The sequence below is a fragment of the Hemitrygon akajei genome, chromosome 20 (genome assembly GCF_048418815.1).
Source record: "Hemitrygon akajei chromosome 20, sHemAka1.3, whole genome shotgun sequence".
In the NCBI taxonomy this organism is placed as follows: domain Eukaryota; kingdom Metazoa; phylum Chordata; class Chondrichthyes; order Myliobatiformes; family Dasyatidae; genus Hemitrygon; species Hemitrygon akajei.
In genome coordinates, this window is record NC_133143.1 from 31,392,553 (window position 1) to 31,413,917 (window position 21,365).

The 21,365-nt window shown below is 40.3% G+C and overlaps 1 protein-coding gene across 2 annotated transcripts in view; it reads right to left on the reverse strand.

Moving 5' to 3' along the window:
• The window catches only part of LOC140713690 (genetic suppressor element 1-like), a 245,352-nt gene that overhangs the window by 54,578 nt on the left and 169,409 nt on the right, over positions 1–21,365 (reverse strand). For both annotated transcript variants that reach the window (XM_073024082.1, XM_073024083.1), the window contains exon 4: positions 9,684–9,847. In XM_073024082.1, the coding sequence (XP_072880183.1) occupies positions 9,684–9,847 (164 nt within the window). The remainder of the gene's footprint in view (positions 1–9,683; positions 9,848–21,365) is intronic.

Genomic DNA, 21,365 nt, shown 5'->3' on the forward strand with positions numbered 1-21,365 from the left:
CACATTAATTTTATAAGAAAACAGAATAAAATGGTTGTATGTTCTCTGGAATTTAAAACAGTGGGAGTGATCTTACAGAACTATAAAATTCTTACTGAGCTTCAAGGTACTGACAGGCTAATTCGACTGGATGGAAAATTTATAAGCTGTAGTTCTAGACTCCGGTTAAGTGTTAACCTATTTTGGACTGAGTTGAGGATAAATTTCCTTGCACAGTGAACTGCAGTGTATTGTCATTGAAAACATACAATGATGAGACCAACAGATCTTTGGATGATGAGGGAATCAGAGAATATGGGGAATAGGTAGGAAAATGGATGAGAGGCACCTTATCAGTTTGATCTTATTGAATGGCTGAGCAGTTTTGAGATCCCTTATGGCCACCACCAGCTTCCACTTATGACCCAACAGTCATGAGTTGAACTTAGCCAACACTCCATCCCAATACACTAGTTTGAATGGAGCCTTCCAGTATAAAAAATGTGCATATATAACCATGGGTTTTTTACACAATAGAATGCAGAGGCAGTATCTTAAAGGAAACATTTATTGGCTCACCAGCAAGCACTGAATTATGTGATTTTTCAAGCTTTGAAGAATGTCTAGCTTTATCTTTCTAAGATAGCTGAACCCATTTTACCCATTAACTCCACTGATGCAAAAGATACAGCAGAGGGATTGTAAGGAGGAGCAAATATAATGTGCAGCATTCATAACAATTCATAATCAAAATGAAAGCTGAGTTTTTCTAGAAAACAGATTTTCCAACATGTATTAGATGAGCTAAAAGAAGTAAATTTAAATGGAAAATTCAGAAATAATGAATTGGCAGGAAAGTGCATCAGCTGGGACTGTACATTACAAATTCTGACCATGACTTTGTGACTGTTTCAGCTTTGAAAACCATGAACAAATCAATTCTAAGGCTACATCCACACTAGACCAGATAAATCCGTAACCGAAGCTTTCTCTCTTCATTTTGACCCTCTGTCCACACTGAAACGGCATGTTTCTCCCTCAGCAACAGAGCTTTTCTATAACGCTCTCTAGAATGCGTAAATCTGAAAATGCCGATTGAGCGGTTTAGTGCGTACGGGGTAACCAAAGCTTTTTAAAAATGCTGTCGTGACGTGCCAGAACAGATGGTGGTGGCAGTGTGGCATTTCATTGTTTTCTTGAACGCAACCCCCAACACCACAACAACAATGGTGGACGGCTTCAGGAGACTGTCCCTGAGCAGAATGTTACTGCAGCTTTGCAGTATGACAGAGAATTCCAACCTCCCCAAACAACCTAACAATTTCAGAACAGACGGCAACGAGACTGAAGCCAGAACGGTTAGAAATGTACTCACCAAATACTTTGACCCATAACTTACTGAATAAATGAGTATACGCACTTTGCTGTTTTCTGTCCTTGCTCGTATGAAGGTGGTTTACCTTTTTATGCAAGTACTTCTCTGACAATAGATGTGTAACAGCCTAATGTAACATTGCATGGAAATACAAGATAATACTGATGCAGACATGTTTTATACATTTAACAAAATCCTTTATTAATGTATTGCTTGTGCAAACATTCAATAGATGCAATTGTCACTACTTCCGAAATGTCATTTTTAAGTAGTAGCTTATGTTTGGCATAAACATGAAAACGTTAAGGCCAAAAAAAGGAAAATTGTAAGTTTCACTTTTACTCAGGTAAAAATAAAATCTCTTTTGCCCAGTAACTCATTTTATTGCACATGTTAAATACAGCAAAATAATACAGAAAGACATGGCAAAAGTAAAGGCAAACAAATGAGGTAACAGCAAATTTCACTTTTGCCCAGAAACAAGTCTTGTTGCATTTAGTTGTAGCTGTCGTCCCTTTCATCGGTGAAGAGACTATGGCTGTAGGAAATATTTCCAGGGTGACCCCTCTGTGGGAGTGGGGAAGTTGTTGGTGGGGCCACCTGGGGGTCCGTATGTGTAGCTATTGTAGTGGCTGTGAAAAGTACTGGTGGGGGTGGGGGGAGCCATCATATTCCTCATCATTGCAAATCCCCCTGCAACAGAGTTAGTCAGTTTTTCAATGTTCGTCGTCAGCCGGATCATACCGTCTGTGAACTCCCTGTCAGTTGCCTCCATACGCCCCAGCATTTGTTTTTTAGTTTTAAGTCCTCCTGCACGAGAGCCAACAGCTGTCCGTCGTCTGCCAATTTCCTTTTAAGTTTTTCTAGTCTGTAACTGGACAAATGTGTGCCAAGTCTTTCACAGCGAGATTCAACACCAAACATGTCGCTTATTTTCTGTAGATGTGTCCTGCGCATGCCCAGTAGGAGGAGATTCGCCCAAATACCATTTTAATGTGGACGGAGGTATTTTCAAAAACGCCTCGTGTGGACGCCTATCATTTTTACAAGAAACCGGCATTTTCAAAATGATCTGGTCTAGTATGGACGTAGCCTAAGCTTTCAATATGTGCTTCCAGTAGGAGAGGTTTGGCATCACTATTACATGAAGCTAATGAGCTATATACGCTTACAAATGGGTGATTAACTGATTACGAAAGAACAGTTGATGTTTTAAATTGAGGGTTGAGAACATCATTCCACAAAACCATGAAGCTGTCAACAAAGTTTACAATACAGAATCGTTGGTAGGTATATGATTACATTCTAATGCTATTATGATCAAGACAATAAACAAAAGGTAGAAAAAGTCCATGGTATTGCTGGCATGTGCTTTATGATTGAAAAGCACATCCCTATGTTTGGCAATGGGTTCCCAAAACAATTAGTGGTTAGAAAATCAAGAGATGCGCATCCTAATTTCCAGTGTGGCAGGCTAGGTTAAGAATTTGTGTTACTGAAACTGAATATCTGTCCCATGAGTGTCTTGGTGTTTTTATAATACTGGGTAACTAATGGTGGTGCATATGTTTGTTAATCAATAGTGAGATATTCCAGATATTCCAGCTGATTTATCGTAGCTCAATGAAAAGTGGTGCACACAGGTGAATGAGTAATGACGCACACTGATCAATAACCACAAGAAATTCTGCAGGTACTGGAAATCCAAAGCAACACACATAACATGCTGGAGGAACTCAGCAGGTCAGACAGCATTTATGGAAATAAATAAACAGTCGACATTTTGGGCCAAGCCATTCCACAGATACTACCCAACCAGCTGAGTTCTGACAGCATTTTGTGTGTTTCACACTGATCAATATCCTTGGTGCTTTGCGCATATTTATGCATTAACCCAAATCAATAAAATAGATTATCTAGTCATTATCACATTGCTATGTGCAAGAGGTAACATATATAAAATTCTAAGAGGGCTTTACAAGGTAGATGCTGAAAAGATATTTCTCTTGTGTGGGGCATCTGGAGATAAGGGGAATAACCTAGGAATAAGAAGTCATTCAGGGATAATGAAGAAATCATGGAAGGTCATAAACCTTTGTAATCATCTATCACAGGAAGTTCTGAAGGCTAAAAGATTGAATAACTTCAAATGTGACAGATGGAATTTTGATCTATTTAAAAATCAGTGGAGGATGAGCAACAAGCTGTCCTGAGGTCATGACTAGCTGGTCATGGCCATGAACCATGCTTAATAAACCTTAGGACACATTAGATTTACCTCAATGCCATTGGTACTATTTTAGGTATGGGGAGCAACAAAACTAAGTAAGTAAATGATGCAGGATCGGGGAGGTGTCAGTTTTGAGATTGTTCATAGGTCATGAATGGGGCTGACAGGGCGTCGGCAAAGAAAAATGTTTGCAGAAGACATGTTGTTTTGTAAGTGGATCAAAACAAAAGTGGATCCTGTGACCTTCCATAACCTATAGCCAGATACTTATTGTAGAAGGTGCTTAGAGAGTTCCCTGAAGAAGGACGGTCAATGGCAAAGTCTGAGTTTATTGTCAAAAGCACAAGTACGTGCATGCAATGAACTTACTTGCAGCAGCCTCATAAGCACATACCATTAGAGACACAACATTCATAAGAAAATCATAAATTAAACATGAATTATACAAAACTATACAAGAAGGAACACAGTTAGAACAAAAAATCCAATGCCTATTGTGGTGAAAATACAATGCCTATTGTGGTGTAGCTGTCAAAGTATCGCTGCACTGGGGGTTGATAGGGGTTGTGCTGGTTGATTCAAACACCGAATGGTTGATGAAAGCACAGTAGGTGTACTTGAACTTGGTGGTGTGGGACTTCAAGCTTCTGTACCCTATGTCTAATGGTATATGCAAGAAAATGGTATGGCTGGATGGAGGGAATCCTTGATGATAGATGATCCTTTTATGAATAAAATAGTACATACTATGAATGCATGCAATTTAGGGGAACCTACAAAGGTCAGCAGATTCCACACCTATTCTGCCTTTTCCTGTCCACTGAAGAAGTAGATAGATTTTTTTTCTTCATAAGTATGGTCCTTGTGTGACTGTCCTAACAGAGTAATTATCAGCAAACTGGGAGTTGTGGAAGAATCAACAACATCAATCTTTAGTGATCCTGAGGTGGGAAGCTGAGAGTGACCTTGATGTTTGGTCAGTGTAGGGCATAGATGTATGTGCAAGGGTATAACTGAGGTCCTTTGAGGTACAGATATCCACAGGGACAAAAGCTTTAAACATAATAATCCTTTAAACAGCAAGGTGTAAGGTGAAATGTAGTTATTAAAACCTGATAGTTTGTGAATTGACAAGAACCGGCATTATTCAAATCAATTAGGTCAAAATCTTAATGAAGATGATTATTGTGTGTTACATTTCTATTGATGTTTTCTGGGGAGATGATAATCCTGTTGAAAAATGAGTAGTAAAATCTAGCATCAGTGAATGAGTGGCTGAGGAGATGGTGCAGGGGACAGGGTTTCACGCTCTTGGATCATTGGAACTTTTCTGGGGAAGGGGTAACCTGCACATGAGGAACGGACTGCACTTGAATTGCAGGGGAATCCATATCCTGGTCGGGACATTTGCTGGTGCTATTCGGGAGAGTTTAAACTAGCTTTGCAAGAGACTGGGCACAGGAGCTCAAGTCAGTAAGGGAAGCATTGGACCAGAATGTAGCTGTCAGGGAAAGTATTCAAAGGCAAAGTTGAAATTACAGGTATGATGGGTCAGATAGTTTGAAGTGTGTATATTTTAATCTAGAAGAATCATGGGTAAGGGTGATGAACTTAGAGCCTGGATCAGTACATGGAATTATGATGTGTTATGTCAATGTACAAAGGAGATGTGCAGTCTAACAGGGAGTGATCATCTTAGTCGGTTTTCTTGCAATTGTAAGACCCTGTTGGACATTGGGGGTGTGGAATTCATTGGTTTAGTGGTAGATGGTGGAAGAGCTGTGTGGCCTCAGTCGTAGCAAGGATTAGGCCTCAAGTGGTGGTGTCGCCTGTTTGCAGCCACCCGGAGGAAGCATCAGAGTCGGGCACTCCATCAGAGTGCCAGAGGCGATGTGGCACTGCATCCATGTAGTCGGTGCTGCTCCACATTGTTCGCTCAGTAGAAGACAAGCAGTATTGTGTTATAAACATAAAAAATGGGATGAGGTCCTACAAGGTGAATTTAGGGAGTTAGGAGATAAACTAAAAAGTAGGACCACAAAGGTAATAATCTCTGGATTACTACCAGTGCCACGTGCTAGTCAGAGTAGAAATAGGAGGATATTTCAGATGAATACGTGGCTTGAAAAATGGTGCAAGGGGGAGGGATTCAAATTTCTGGGACATTGGAACCAGTTCTGGGGGAGGTGGAACTGGTATAAACAGGACGGTCTGCACCTGGGCTGGACTGGAACCAATGTCCTAGGGGGAGTGTTTGCTACTGCTGTTCAGGAGGCTTTAAACTAATGTGGCAGGGGGATGGGAACAAGTGCAGAGAGACAGAGGGGTGTAAAATGAGGGTAGAAGCAAAAAATAGTAAGGTGAAAAGTAAAAGTGGCAGGCAGTCAAATCCAGGGCAAAAAGCAAAAAGGGCCACTTTTCAACATAATTGTATAAGGGCTAAGAGTGTTGTAAAAACAAGCCTGAAGGTTTTGTGTGTCAATGCGAGGAGCATTCGTAACAAGGTGGATGAATTGAATGTGCAGATAGTTATTAATGAATATGATATAGTTGGGATCACAGAGACATGGCTCCAGGGTGACCAAGGTTGGGAGCTCAATATCCAGGGATATTCAATATTCAGAAGGGATAGACAGGAAAGAAAAGGAGGTGGGGTAGCATTGCTGGTTAGAGAGGAGATTAACTCAATAGAAAGGAAGGACATTAGCCTGGAGGATGTGGAATCGATATGGGTAGAGCTGCATAACACTAAGGGGCAGAAAACGCTGGTGGGAGTTGTGTACAGGCCACCTAACAGTAGTAGTGAGGTTGGGGATGGCATTAAACAGGAAATTAGAAATGCGTGCAATAAAGGAACAGTAGTTATAATGGGTGACTTCAATCTACATATAGATTGGGTGAACCAAATTGGTAAGGGTGCTGAGGAAGAGGATTTCTTGGAATGTATGCGGGATGGTTTTCTGAACCAACATGTTGAGGAACCAACTAGAGAGCAGGCCATTCTAGATTGGGTATTGAGCAATGAGGAAGGGTTAGTTAGCAATCTTGTCATGCGAGGCCCCTTGGGTAAGAGTGACCATAATATGGTGGAATTCTTCATTAAGATGGAGAGTGACATAGTTAATTCAGAAACAAAGGTTCTGAACTTAAAGAAGGGTAACTTTGAAGGTATTAGACGTGAATTAGCTAAGATAGACTGGCAAATGATATTTCAAGGGTTGACGGTGGATATGTAATGGCAAGCATTTAAAGATCGCATGGATGAACTACAACAATTGTTCATCCCAGTTTGACAAAAGAATAAACCAGGGAAGGTAGTGCACCCGTGGCTGACAAGGGAAATTAGGGATAGTATCAAGTCCAAAGAAGAAACATATAAATTAGCAAAAAAAAGCGGCACACCTGAGGACTGGGAGAAATTCAGAGACCAGCAGAGGAGGACAAAGGGCTTAATTAGGAAAGGGAAAAAAGATTATGAGAGAAAGCTGGCAGGGAACATAAAAACTGACTGTAAAAACTTTTATAGATATGTGAAAAGAAAAAGATTGGTCAAGATTGGTCACTGTAGGTCCCTTACAGTCAGAAACAGGTGAATTGATCATAGGGAACAAAGACATGGCAGACCAATTGAATAACTACTTTGGTTCTGTCTTCACTAAGGAGGACATAAATAATCTTCCAGAAATAGTAAGGGACCGAGGGTCTAGTGAGATGGAGGAACTGAGGGAAATACATGTTAGTAGGGAAGTGGTGTTAGGTAAATTGAAGGGATTAAAGGCAGATAAATCCCCAGGGCCAGATGGTCTGCATCCCAGTGTGCTTGAGGAAGTAGCCCAAGAAATAGTAGATGCATTAGTGATAATTTTTCAAAACTCCTTAGATTCTGGATTAGTTCCTGAGGATTGGAGGGTGGCTAATGTAACCCCACTTTTTAAAAAAGGAGGGAGAGAGAAACCGGGGAATTATCTGAATAATTCCTGAATAATTATCTGAATAATCAGAATTAGTCTGACATCGGTGGTGGGGAAAATGCTAGAGTCGGTTATCAAAGATGTGATAACAGCACATTTGGAAAGAAGTGAAATCATCAGTCAAAGTCAGCATTGATTTGTGAAAGGAAAATCATGTCTGACGAATCTTATAGAATTTTTTGAAGATGTAACTAGTAGAGTGGATAGGGGAGAGCCAGTGGATGAGGTATATTTAGATTTTCAAAAGGCTTTTGACAAAGTCCCACACAGGAGATTAGTGTGCAAACTTAAAGCACATGGTATTGGGGGTATGGTATTGATGTGGACAGAGAATTGGTTGGCAGACAGGAAGCAAAGAGTGGGAGTAAACGGGACCTTTTCAGAATGGCAGGCAGTGACTAGTGGGGTACCGCAAGGCTCAGTGCTGGGACCCCAGTTGTTTACAATATATATTAATGATTTAGACGAGGGAATTAAGTGCAGCATCTCCAAGTTTGCAGATGACATGAAGCTGGGCGGCGGTGTTAGCTGTTAGGAGGATGCTAAGAGGATGCAGGGTGACTTGGATAGGTTAGGTGAGTGGGCAAATTCATGGCAGATGCAATTTAATGTGGATAAATGTGAGGTTATCCACTTTGGTTGCAAGAACAGGCAAACAGATTATTATCTGAACGGTGGCCGATTAGGAAAAGGGGAGGTGCAATGAGACCTGGGTGTCATTGTACACCAGTCATTGAAGGTGGGCATGCAGGTACAGCAGGCGGTGAAAAAGGCAAATGGTATGTTGGCATTCATAGCAAAAGGATTTGAGTACTCCCAGAGCAGGGAGGTTCTACTGCAGTTGTACAAGGCCTTGGTGAGACCGCACCTAGAGTATTGTGTGCAGTTTTGGTACCCTAATCTGAGGAAAGACATTCTTGCCATAGAGGGAGTACAAAGAAGGTTCGCCAGATTGATTCCTGGGATGGCAGGACTTTCATATGAAGAAAGACTGGATCGACTAGGCTTATACTCACCGGAATTTAGAAGATTGAGGGGGGGATCTTATTGAAACGTATAAAATTCTAAAGGGATTGGACAGGCTAGATGCAGGAAGATTGTTTCCGATGTTGGGGAAGTCCCGAATGAGGGGTCACAGTTTAAGCATAAAGGGGAAGCCTTTTAGGACCGTGATGAGGAAAAACTTCTTCACACAGAGAGTGGTGAATCTGTGGAATTCTCTGCCACAGGAAACAGTTGAGGCCGGTTCATTGGCTATATTTAAGAGGAAGTTAGATATGGCCCTTGTGGCTAAAGGGATCAGGGGGTATAGAGAGAAAGCAGGTACAGGGTTCTGAGTTGGATGAACAGCCATGATCATACTGAATGGCGGTGCAGGCTCGAAGGGCCGAATGGCCTACTCCTGCACCTATTTTCTATGTTTCTATGTTATACAGCAGACTGCTGCAACATTCATGGACTCAAGGACTTGGACTGTAAATTTTTTCTGTGACTCTACCTTACTGCTATCTTATATGTGCTCTATGTGCCTTGTGATGTGGATGACTGATGGTAGTGTATTTTGAAACTTGGCCCCGGAGGAACAATGTTTCATTTGGCTGCATTCATGGCTGTTCAAGTATGGTTGAATGACAATTAAACTTGAACTTGACTTGAACTTGTTAGAAGGTGAGGAGAGCTCATCATGAGAATGTACTCTATACTCTGAGCTCCACCTTTTCACAAACTGCAAAGAAAGAAAAAGCACAATGGAAGGCTGAGGCATTACACCAAGCAGGCTATATGAGTTGGAAAAATACACTACACAGTGTGAGTGATGGAGTGTTGGGAGGAGAATTTAAAATTTATAAAATTGCCATTCTTATAAAATGCAAAAGTCACATGCATGAACTCTAAATTTTTAAAAATAAATCAGTAATAATTACTGTACTGACCAGAGTAAATTTTCTATATAGTAACAATTAAATAGATACAATATTGGAATCAGTTATATTGAGAGGACAAGCCCAGGCTGAGAAGAAAGAATTGACTAATATTTACAACAATTAATAATATACAGACTTTATGAGACTATGACACTGAGATAACTGTACTTAAGTTTTGGTATGGTGGTTGATTAATGACTTACTTGATGGTTGAATAGGGTGAATCTTGGATGGGATGGCTGGATAAATAGAAAGCTGGATGTGAGAGAGCAGCATGTGTGGGCACTGGTGACTTATCTCTTTTTAATAAAGACTCTGTAGAAAGTGGGTGATCGGAACTTCTGGATCTCAGGATTCTGCCTGAGGGCTAAGGAGAGAGAATATAATTATAGTTAGTTGTCAAAAACCTTAACTTCAGCATCTGGTCTAAACACCTGAAGGAAGAATATGTCATTTCACATAAAATTAAACAATTACAGCATGATTGGAGAGATAATGGAGAAATACTCATTTACATATTTGCATGCTGCTGCTGTTCTAATTAATCTCACTCGCTATTAGCACACTGCTGCAGATGGCCTCTGTTTAGGCCTGTGTTGCCTTTGCACTCCAGGGAGCTAATTTTGTGTAATTTTCAAGAGGAAAATGGCATTAAAGAGAATGCCTCAAATTCAGCACTGTGCAAAAAAAAGTAATTCATTGCCATGTACATTTTAACAGCGTGTCATACTATAAATCAAGTCAGAAAACAATTTCATATGAAAATGTTATAAATGGATTGCACAACTGTATTATTTCAATTCACTTATTTTGAAAGAGATGACTGAATTAAAGGAGGAATATAAATTGTAGAGCCACATTAAAACCCACATTTTTGTGGTTTAGTTATGGCATACACTGACTGTGAAATAATTTATGAAATTGGAGTTATGAAATTTGGATTTATCCACATACAACAGAAATATTCTGTTGCCTACTCAACAGCAAAGGCATACAGGAGCACAAATACCATTAATGTAGATGTTCAATTTGCTTTGGGAGATTGAGTTTGTTGCAGCAGCAGCAAGACTTCCGTAGTTATGTTGTGAGGAACTATTTATAGGTGTGTTGAGGATCAAATTTCAACAAACTTGCAAAATCAACCCCATAAAATTCTTTTTGGGCATAACAAATACAGTCAGCCCTCCTTATCCGCGGATTCCGCATGCACAAATTCAACCAACCACAAATCGCGAAAACCCTGAAGTGCTCTTCCAGCAATTGTTGTTCGAAAATGTACAGACTTATTTTTTCTTGTCATTATTCCCTAAACAATGCAGTATAACAACCATTTTACATAGCATTTACATTGTATTAGGTATTATAAGTAATCTAGAGATGGCTTAAAGTATATGGGAGGATGTATGTGGGTTATCATGCATCGGGATTGAAAAAAATCGGAAGTTCTCTTACTAAGTAAGTCGGAACAGGTACATCCGGTATTATTCAGCATCGGTTAGTCAAACGTTTGTCTTAGCATATAGTATATATTTTACCTTTCTATGCACTTAAGAGTGTACGTTTCAGTGCCGGGCTTGGGAACAGAAGTTCCCGAGTTCGATCTAGTGACAGATCGCTCCTGAGTGCACTCTCCACCATGCCAGGTTGATGTGGAGGATCAAAAACCCAAAACCCCAAAACCCAATAATTAAACCACTGCATTGCTTAGTAATAATTGTAGCTTTCATCGGGGCAGGGCCTTTCTCACTTTATCCTTTAAAATTGTTCCGATCGTTGACCGACGTAGCCTAACGTTTTTCCAATAACCGATGGCGTTTCACCTCTTTCCGATCGCTTTATTATTTCCACTTTATTTTCAATCGTGATCGTGATTATTTTCGTGAACAGAAACACTGCGGATTCAGATCTCTGCCGTTGGGTCCTAATGTCCACCACACTGAGACAGGTTAAATAAGTGCTGGGGTTCCGCTGGGTCCTAAGGTCCACTGCATTGACACAGGTTGAATAAGGGACTTGAGCATCCGCGAATTTTGGTATCCGCGAGGAGTCCCGGAACCAATCCCCCACGGATAAGGAGGGCTGACTGTAATGTTTTTTTTGATAAAATGCTCAACTTAAGCTTGTATGTGCTTGCTAGGTCTTTACCTACAAAACTGACAAAACACATTTTGTTTTGTTTTTCCTTCTGCTGCCCTTCCATTCTGTCTCTTGTGAATTATATCTTAATTTATGTTTGCTTTACCTGCTTATTATTTTTGATAAATCTAGACAAATTATTCAGCTAACTTCTGACGCTTGTGTTAACTGATTCTTTTACTTTCTCAAACCATTAACTTGCAATATACTGTATTCATAAAAGTAACTAGTCTGCAAGTGAGGAACTTCCATAATAGATGCAAAAAGCCCCTGAACCTTCAGTATTTTTGAAAGACACAAGTGCTACAGTGACATGGGATCCTGGGTTGAACACCTCCTTTAACAGACAGTGCAAAGTCCAATGATCTTGGCATCAAGAACTATGAGTATCATAAAGTGAAAAGCAAAGACAGAACTTCTGACTGGTATGCCATTCCCTAACCCCCACTATGAGCATTTTCTCCTGGGCTTGCATACCTGATTTATTGAAAAATGGCATATGTAAGCACCCTCCTCCACTTCTGCTTTAAAACTTTACCTTTTTTTTGTTGTGAAGTTAGATTCATTGCATGGTTTTTATGAAGTTTTCTTGAGAAAGCATATTGCCTTTTCAAGCCTCTCTTTGGGAGTTCCTTATTACTTCTAATTTAATTGTTTTATTCATGAATTCATTCATGTTCAATCCCCTTTCATGATTCAAAAGCACTGATGTTCACAGGCATTTGTCAGGTTTTGTTTGGAGTTAATAATCTGCTTTGAAACTACCCACATTTTTTATGCTTCTATCAGGCATCAAAGAGAAAGTAAAATCTATTGATACAGTGGTAAAGTGATTTCTTTCATGTTCTAACCCATGATCCAGTTCAGATTGCAGACAGTTTGAAAATAATGTAAATTACCTTCAAATTCCTAGAATTGTTCTGGTATCTTTCTCATAATGATAATAACTAAAAAAGTGGAACAGCTAGTTGTAGAATTTATTAATTGCCAAACCATGCAGAACAGAGCAATACCAGAAGTGTGAAAAGAATCTTTAGAACTGTCTTCTTCAAAGGATGATAAAAGCACAGTCTTAATTTTTAAGGGGAGAGTTAGGTGGAGACTTGATAAGCAAGGACCAAAGATCAAGAATCAAGAATCAAATTTGTTTGCCATATACATCTACATGTATTAGGAATTTACTGTGGTGTGTTGGCAACATGCAACAAAAAAAAACCAAACAAAAATGAGAATAAAGAATTATATAATTATAAACGTAGAGGTTAAAGTACAGATATGGAATAAAATGTGCATATATACACAAATAGTAGCATGTATTTACAATGTAAACAGCATTATAAAATGCAGTTTATAGTGTTTACAGTGCTGTGACGGGGTTGGTAGTTAGAGGAGGTTGATCAGATTAACTGCATGAGGGAACAAACTTTTAAAATGGCACGATATTTTTGTTTTAATAGCTTTATAGCGTCTTCCAGAAGGTAGCTTCTGGAAAAGACACTTCGCAGGGTGGGTAATGCCTGCAATAACTTTTCCTGTCCGCTCATTTATAGTGGACAAATACAAGTCCTGCAGTGATGGTAATCTGCAGCACTGATATTTTCTGCTGATAGAACATAGAGATATATAGTACATTACAGGCCCTTCGGCCCACAATGTTGTGCCAACCATGTAACCTACTCCAGAAACTGCCTAGAATTTCCCTAGCACATTTCGTTGTAGTTTTCATATATTGTGGGAGGATGCTGCACCAAACCAGACAGTAATGGCTGATAAAAGGACATTCTCTATAATGGCAGTGTAGAATTGCATCAGGGAAGATGGAGGTTTACCAACAAGATGTATATTATCTGCTGAATCTTTTTATTAATGTAGGAGATAGGGTTCTCCCACATGAAGTCTTGTGAAATAATGTTGCCCAAGAACCTGAATGTTGAAGCAGTGCTAATGGTAGAGTGGGTGGGAGAGGAGACACATTACTCCTGAAGTTAATATACATCTCCACGGTTTTGTGGGCATTCAGCAGGGACTGAAAGATTATCACAGGTAAATAGGAATGTGGAATTGAAGCTAAAATCAGATCAGTCTTGTTCTTATTCAATTGTGGTGTCACAACCATGGACTCTGACACGGGGTATACGTGCCTGTGCAGGTAGGCTGCAGAACGGGTTCGGCAATTGTGGTTGTGGGCGTGCATGTTCCAGCTAATTAGTGTTCTATTATGGTGGTATTTAACTCACGTTTTTTGTTCTAGTCTTGTCGACACTTGACCAAAAGCACAGCAACGTTTACACTCTTTGCTCACCCTCATCCCTGTCTGAGACAAAGACTACCATTTTGATTGGTGCTGTAAAGGAGCGGTATTCATTTAGTATTTAGTTATTGCTTCCAGCCACACTGTTGGCATTAGCTTTTAGTTTGAAAGTTTTATTTAATGGCCCTCTTGGCCTAGCATTTATTGTTTTTGATTTTCTTCAAATTCTGTAAGAGTTCTCATGATCTGTGAACTGTTGACCTGCTTTAACGTCTCTCTCCCTCTCTCCTCACTTGGGCGAAATACACACCACTAGGCAGTAAGTCTCGACCACGAAAATGGTCCAGCAGAGAGAGAGAGAGCAGCTGACCTTGGCCTTGACATTCATTGGCCAGATAGGAGAGAAGTTACAGGCAGTTGAACCTCTGTTGGGAGAAGTGATCAAAGCAATATGACAGATAATCTCAATTCGATGAGCTCAGTCTCAGCTGGAGGAGCAGGCATCATTTCTCACAGAGACACTTCAGCAGCTCACCGCACTCAATTGGAATCAGGTGGCAGCATTCTCCGCTCTCACAGCCGCAGTTCAGGAGCTAACAGCCAATAGCCAGCATTAGGTGACAACCATTACCATTCTAGAAAACACAATTCAGCAGCCTTTGGATATGTCAGTCCCTCTCCCAGCATCTCCCAGATCCACCTTTTCTACTGCCCCATTAAGCTCGGCAACTAATGCCCCGACTCCTGTGTCCACACCAGAACTGAGTATTCCTCCACTAGGCAGATACTCCGGTGACCCCAAAGGCTGCAGGAGTTTCATTACACAATGTGAGCTGACGTTCCAAATCCAGACTGATTGGTTTGGTGATGCTGGATGTAAACTCGTGTACAAGGTAAATCTTTTAGATGGGCCCCCACTCAGCCTATTAAATGCAAAGATCACTAACAGTCCAGTGATTTTGGTGAATTGTTGTCGAGTTAAAGAGAGTTTTTGACCTTCCAGTACGGGGTCAGGAGGCTGCCCACTGACTCCAGGACCTGCACCAAGGAAGAAGATCAGTAAGACAGACAGACAGGCAGACAGACAGATAGACATACTTTATTGACCCAAGGGAAATTGGGTTTCGTTACAGTCGCACCAACCAAGAATAGTGTAGAAATATAGCAATATAAAACCATAAATAATTAAATAATAATAAGTAAATAATGCCAAGTAGAAATTAGTCCAGGACCAGCCTATTGGCTCAGGGTGTCTGACACTCCGAGGGAGAAGTTGTAAAGTTTTACGGCCACAGGCAGGAATGACTTCCTATGACTCTCAGTGTTGCATCTCGGTGGAATGAGTCTCTGGCTGAATGTACTCCTGTACCTAACCAGTACATTATGGAGTGGATGGGAGACATTGTCCAAGATGGCATGCAACTTGGACAGCATCCTCTTTTCAGACGCCACCGTCAGAGAGTCCAGTTCCACCCCCACAACATCACTGGCCTTACAAATGAGTTTGTTAATTCTGTTGGTATCTGCTATGGACTATGCAGTAAAGTTCCGTATGCTTGCAGTGGAGATGGGATGGAAGAAGAGATTCCTCATCACTGTCTTCCAGTGTGGACTGAGTATAGGAGTCTGGCACAAGATTATTGTCCGTGACAGGCGGGAGAACCTGGATGACCTGATTAATCTGGCCACTGGAGTTGACAACCAGACAACTGAGTGGCAGGGGGAAAGAACATCTCAAACTTCCAACTCTTTGGAATACCGTCTGTCATCACCCAGTACCCAGTCCACGGAGGAGCCTGTGCAAATGCGACACATGTGCCTATCACTGCTTTTTGAATTGGTGTCTGTTGATAACTAACACAAGCACACACAACTGACACTATTTTAAAAACTGTTCATAACTAATAGTCATTTCTAGCATCTCCAAGCATGAGTGCTCGAAATCACAGTGAGCAAAAATTTAAGTACATACAAAATGCTGGAGAAACTCAGCAGGCCTGGCAGCATTTATGGAAAAGAGTAAACAGTTGACATTTCAGCCCAAAACATTGACAGTTTACTCTTTTCCATAGATGCTGCCTGGCCTGCTGAGTTCCTCCACAATTTTGTGTGTATTACTTTGATTTCCAGCATCTGCAGATTTTCTTGTTTGTGAGCAAAAATGTTCTGAATTGCCTTATTGCTTATTTCTTGCCAACTATCAGTGACAAAAAAAATCGCTGCTTTTTAAACACAAACACACACAACTGACTCTATTTAAAAACTGTACACTCTAAGCATAATGCAGCGTCTACCTGCCACACAAAGGCATGCGACTTGAAACTGTTCGACAATAGTCTCCTGTCTCAATTAAGTGGCATAATGTCCCAAATAAACAATGGGAATCCCAGCTATTTTCTTCATTAGTTTTTGTTCTTACAGAGTTGTCCCAAATAAGCAGCTGTCCCAATTAATGATGGCCCAATTAACCGGAATCCACTGTATACACTGATTGTAAATCTCACATTTTACACTAAAATGTCTTGAATTGTGTTTGCACTTCATCAGCATCTCAATAGTTAATTTATTTTGTCAGGCTTCTCCCTAGACAAACAAAACCAGCGTACATTTGCACCCTCTCAAAAACTGATGATAGCAAATGCTAATGAAAGGGTGTGACTCCAATTTCAAATCAGTGCATTAAATTTTGTCTTGGGTCAGAGCAAGATTCTGCACTAGTTTTTCATTATAATTTCTTGACATAATGATTCATAATATCAAAGTCTTCTACTCAATCACCAGTGTCAAAAATAATTGTTGTTAAATACCGTTATTTTGCACTGTTTAGTGTTACGATGCTTGAGACAGAGAGACCTTTATTTAGATTCCCTTCTGCTGCAGCATAATTAAATATTTTCTCATAATAGCAAAAACACTGCTTTCTGTAGACAAACACTGAGTATTGAATTCCGAAGCTCTAAAATGCACCTTTAGAGCTTATTATTTTAAATTTTCCTCAGCCCTGTGGGAAGTGAATTTCATTTTAGGCTATAAAGCAAGTTTGCTTTAAGAATCAATGCAATTGTAAACTACAGATCACTCAATTACTTGGTATAAATTTATTGGCACAATTATTCACAACTTCGGTTATATCCTAAGATAGATCTAGAATTAACATTTTTGACTGAAAAGGAAAATTACATTTATACTTAAAACATCAGGTTCATTTTAAGAGGAATCTCATGAGAGGATTTGGAGGGAGACAAAAATTAGATATAGCTGAAGAGAGCATTGAATTATCCAAGGTGGAAGGGCATGAAATTAAGAAGTGACAACCCACAATGGAAAGAGAAAGCCCTACATGTAAAAAATGATGTTGCTTGATGGCTTTTGGCTGTGTTATACAAGATGCCTGTGAGGATAGTTTTCTCCACTACGGTGCAATTTTAATCTCCAAGTACACTGAAACCTCAACCTTAATAATAGATTCCAACTCTTTCCCAACCACTGAAGTTGGGCTAACTGGCCTATTCCATTGCGATACTGTTACATGTAAGTAATGCTTCTCCCTCTCAAATTGCTGTATAAATTCAATCATGTTATGATCACTGCTTCCTAAAGGTTCCTTTACATTAAAGTCCCTAATAAGACCTGGGTTATTACACAACACCCAATCTACACAGGAAACATGGCTGCAGGTCAGGGATGCAAGTGTGTTTAAGTAAATGGGGTTTTACACTCTCAATATCGATGATCTTGCTGCCAAACGTGCAGTCTCTGGTGAATAAAGTCGATGATCTCAGAGCGAGGGTGCTGAATCAGAGGGACATTAGGACTGCGTGTGTCCTTTGTTTCACAGAATCCTGGTTAACCCCTTCTGTACCGGATGCAGCAATTCAGATGGATGGGTTTACTACACACTGACAGGGTAGATCTATAGAGTTTCTCAAAAGCAGGGTAGATCTATAGAGTCTCTCAGATAGAGGTGGAGGAGTATGCCTCATGATCAACTCTTCTTGGTACACAAATATATCAGTGCTGTCCCAATTCTGCTCACCAGACCTGGAATATCTTGCAGTCAAGTGCCATCCTTTTTTACCTACCGTGGGAGAATTCTGGGATCTATTTGGTAGCAGTATACATTCCACCTCAAGCCAATGTCAATCAGCCTTTAGATAATCTGAGCAATGGGATCAACATACACAAAACAGCACACCCTAATGCCTTCACCGTCGTTTTGGGGGATTTTAACCAGGCCAGTCTGAAAAAATCACTAAGCAATTACCATCAACAGATCACTTGCAATACCAGAGGAAAAAACACACTGGACTATTGTTACACCAACATCAAGAATGCTGTACTTCTACTCCCTGAGTGTAGGCAGAGACTGACGACTGCAGCAACAGTAGTGAGGACCAAGAAGGTATGGACGAGGGAAGCACAGGAGTGATTACAAGACTGCTTTGAATCGGTGGATTGGACTGTATTCAAGGATTCATCTTCGAATCTGGATAAGTATGCTGCAGTTGTTACCAACTTCATTAAAACCTGTGTGGATCAGTGTGTGCCCACAAAGACTTAGTATACATTCCAAAATCAAAAGCCATGGATGAACCAGGAGGTACGTAATCTGCTGAAGGCTAGATCTGTGGCATTCAAGTCTGGTGATCCAGGTCTGCACTAGAAAACCAAGTATGATATGCAGAGGGCTATTTCAAGGTCGAAGAGACAATTTTGAATGCGTTTGGAGTCGATACTGGATGTACAACAACTCAGGCAGGGTTTGCAAGACATTACTTCCTACAAAGTGAAACCCAATAGCATGAATGGCAGCGATGCTTCACTACCAGATGAACTCAACACCTTCTATGCCCGCTTTGAAAGGGAGAATATGAAGATCCCTGCTGCACTTGATGACCCTGTGATCTTTGTCTCAGAGGCCAATGTTAGGCTGCTTTTAAAGAGGGTGAACCCTCGCAAGGTGGAAGGTCTCAGTGGCAAGGCTCTGAAAACCTGTGCCAACCAACTGGCAGGAGTATTCAAGGACATTTTCAACCTCTCACTGCCACAGGTGGAAGTTCTCACTTGCTTCAAAAAGGCAACAATTATACCAGTGCCTAAGAAGAATAACGTGAGCTGCCTGAATGACTATTACCCTGTAGCACTCGCATCTACAGTGATGAAATGCTTTGAGAGGTTGGTCATGACTAGACTGAACTCCTGCCTCAGCAAGGACCTGGACCGATTGCAATTTGCCTATCACTACAATAGGTCAACGGCAGACACAATCTCCATGGCTCTCCACATGGCTTTAGACCACCTGGACAGCACAAACACCTACGTCAGGATGCTGTTCATCAACTATAGCTCAGAATTTAATATCATCATTCCCACAATCCTGATTGAGAAGTTACAGAACCTGGCCTCTGTACCTCCCTCTGCAATTGGATCCTCGACTTCCTAACTGGAAGACCACAGTCTGTGCATATTAGTGGTAACATCTCCTTCTCTCTGACGACCAACACTTGAGCACCTCAGGGGTGTGTGCTTAACCCACTATTCTACTCGCTCTATACCCATGACTGTGTGGCTAGGCATAGCTCAAATAGCATCTGTAAATTTGCTGATAATACAACCGTTGTTGGTAGAATCTCAGATGGTGACGAAAGGGCATACAGGAGCAAGATATGCCAACTAGTAGAGTGGTGTCACAGTAACAACCTGGCACTCAGCATCAGTAAGACAAAAGACCTGATTGTGGACTTCACGAATTTTCCCAATCCACTTGCGTATTGAAATCCCATTACATATGTATCATTACCCTTATTACATGCCTTTTTCAGCTCCCTTTACAAACTCAACCTCACATCTTGGCTACTATTTGGAGGCCTATATATGATTCCCAAATGTTGTTTTTCCCCTTGCAGTTTCTTAACTCCATCCACAAAGCTTCACCATTCTCTGACCCTATGTCACCTCTTTCTAAAGATGTAATTCCATCTCTTACCGACAGAGCCACACATTCACCTATGCCTTCCTGCCTGTTCTTTTGATATAAAGTATATCCTTTGCTGTTAATCTCCCAACTATGACCTTCTTTCAGCCACGACTCAGTGATGCCCACAACGTCATACTGACGAATCTCTAATTGCACCACAAGTTTGTCCACCTTATTCTGAATGCTACACACATTTAAATACAGCACCTTCAGTCCTGCGTTCTTCACCCTTTTGAGTTTTGCCTCTGTGGTACAATTTAACTCTTTACTCTGCCTGCATTTGTACCCAATCATTGGCTTGTCCTTACTTACATTCATGTAACATCGATCATCTACTTGTAAACCAGCTGATTCATCTTCCATTTTAACATTCTGGTTCCCATCTCCCTGCCATATTAGTTTAAACCACTCCTAACAACTCTAGTAAACCTGCCCTCAAGAATATTGGTTCCCCTCAGATTCAATTGTTAACCCCTTGCCCATGTTAGATGTTAACCCTATGTTAGGGTTTTGGTAATAAATGCATTGATTTTCCCTCTGTTTTAGACCACTGCAGTAGATTGTAATGTAACAAATGTTATTCAAGAAAGGAGAAAGTGCAATTAGACTAATACCATCCTTGCACAAATACTGAAATCTCAGTGAACATTCTGGGACAAAAAATGTATAAAATAGGCAAATAGAAAAATATTTTGAATAGTGAAAAACTATTAAATATTAGTATTTAGATACAAAATATCAAACAATAACATGTGGCAAAGTAAGAATTTGGTATGGCTAATGAATATTTTTTCCAAAACTTCCTTGGATTCAGCACATCATAGATTCATTCTTTATTTCCAGAAGGATGGTTTGACATGTAAAAGGGGATTGACAATCACTGCTCATTACACCAAATTAATAATAATCTCGTTATAGACCAACAAGAGGTGGAGATGTCTGCACAAATTGAAATGAAAAACCTTTGATTACTCATATGCAATTTCTGCACCCCTGCTATCCAAGTACCAGAGAAATATGTTGGGAGGATCCAAAGAAATTCACCAAAAATGACAATATAAAATTCTGAGTTGCCAGTCAGTTCAGAGAGGCAAAGGAGTTAAAGTACACAGAGGAAGTTGGAAGATTAATGACATTCAGGGATGAGTTTTAACTATAATATAGGGCAATTTTGCTGATAAGGCTCTTTTCAATAAAGTATGCTATGTTAATGGGTTCTGGCACTCAAATGGAAACATATTGAGACAACAAGGTACAGACGTGGTAAAAATGATAGGATGTTCTATCTGTGTTCTAAGGATGCAGGACTAGAAATGCCACACATGTACTTTCAATGCTATTTTGAGTTTAGTTAATAGACTCAAAAGATATTTTGTTACTTTAGAAAGAAAGAAGATAAAGCAGTTACCTCACTCCTGGTTACAATCAATTAGCTGATCTGAGAAATCATTGCAATTTCCAGTTAACTGGCTTAGCTGATGGTAATAGGTTAGGCAAACTATCAGAGAAAATTGGAATTGT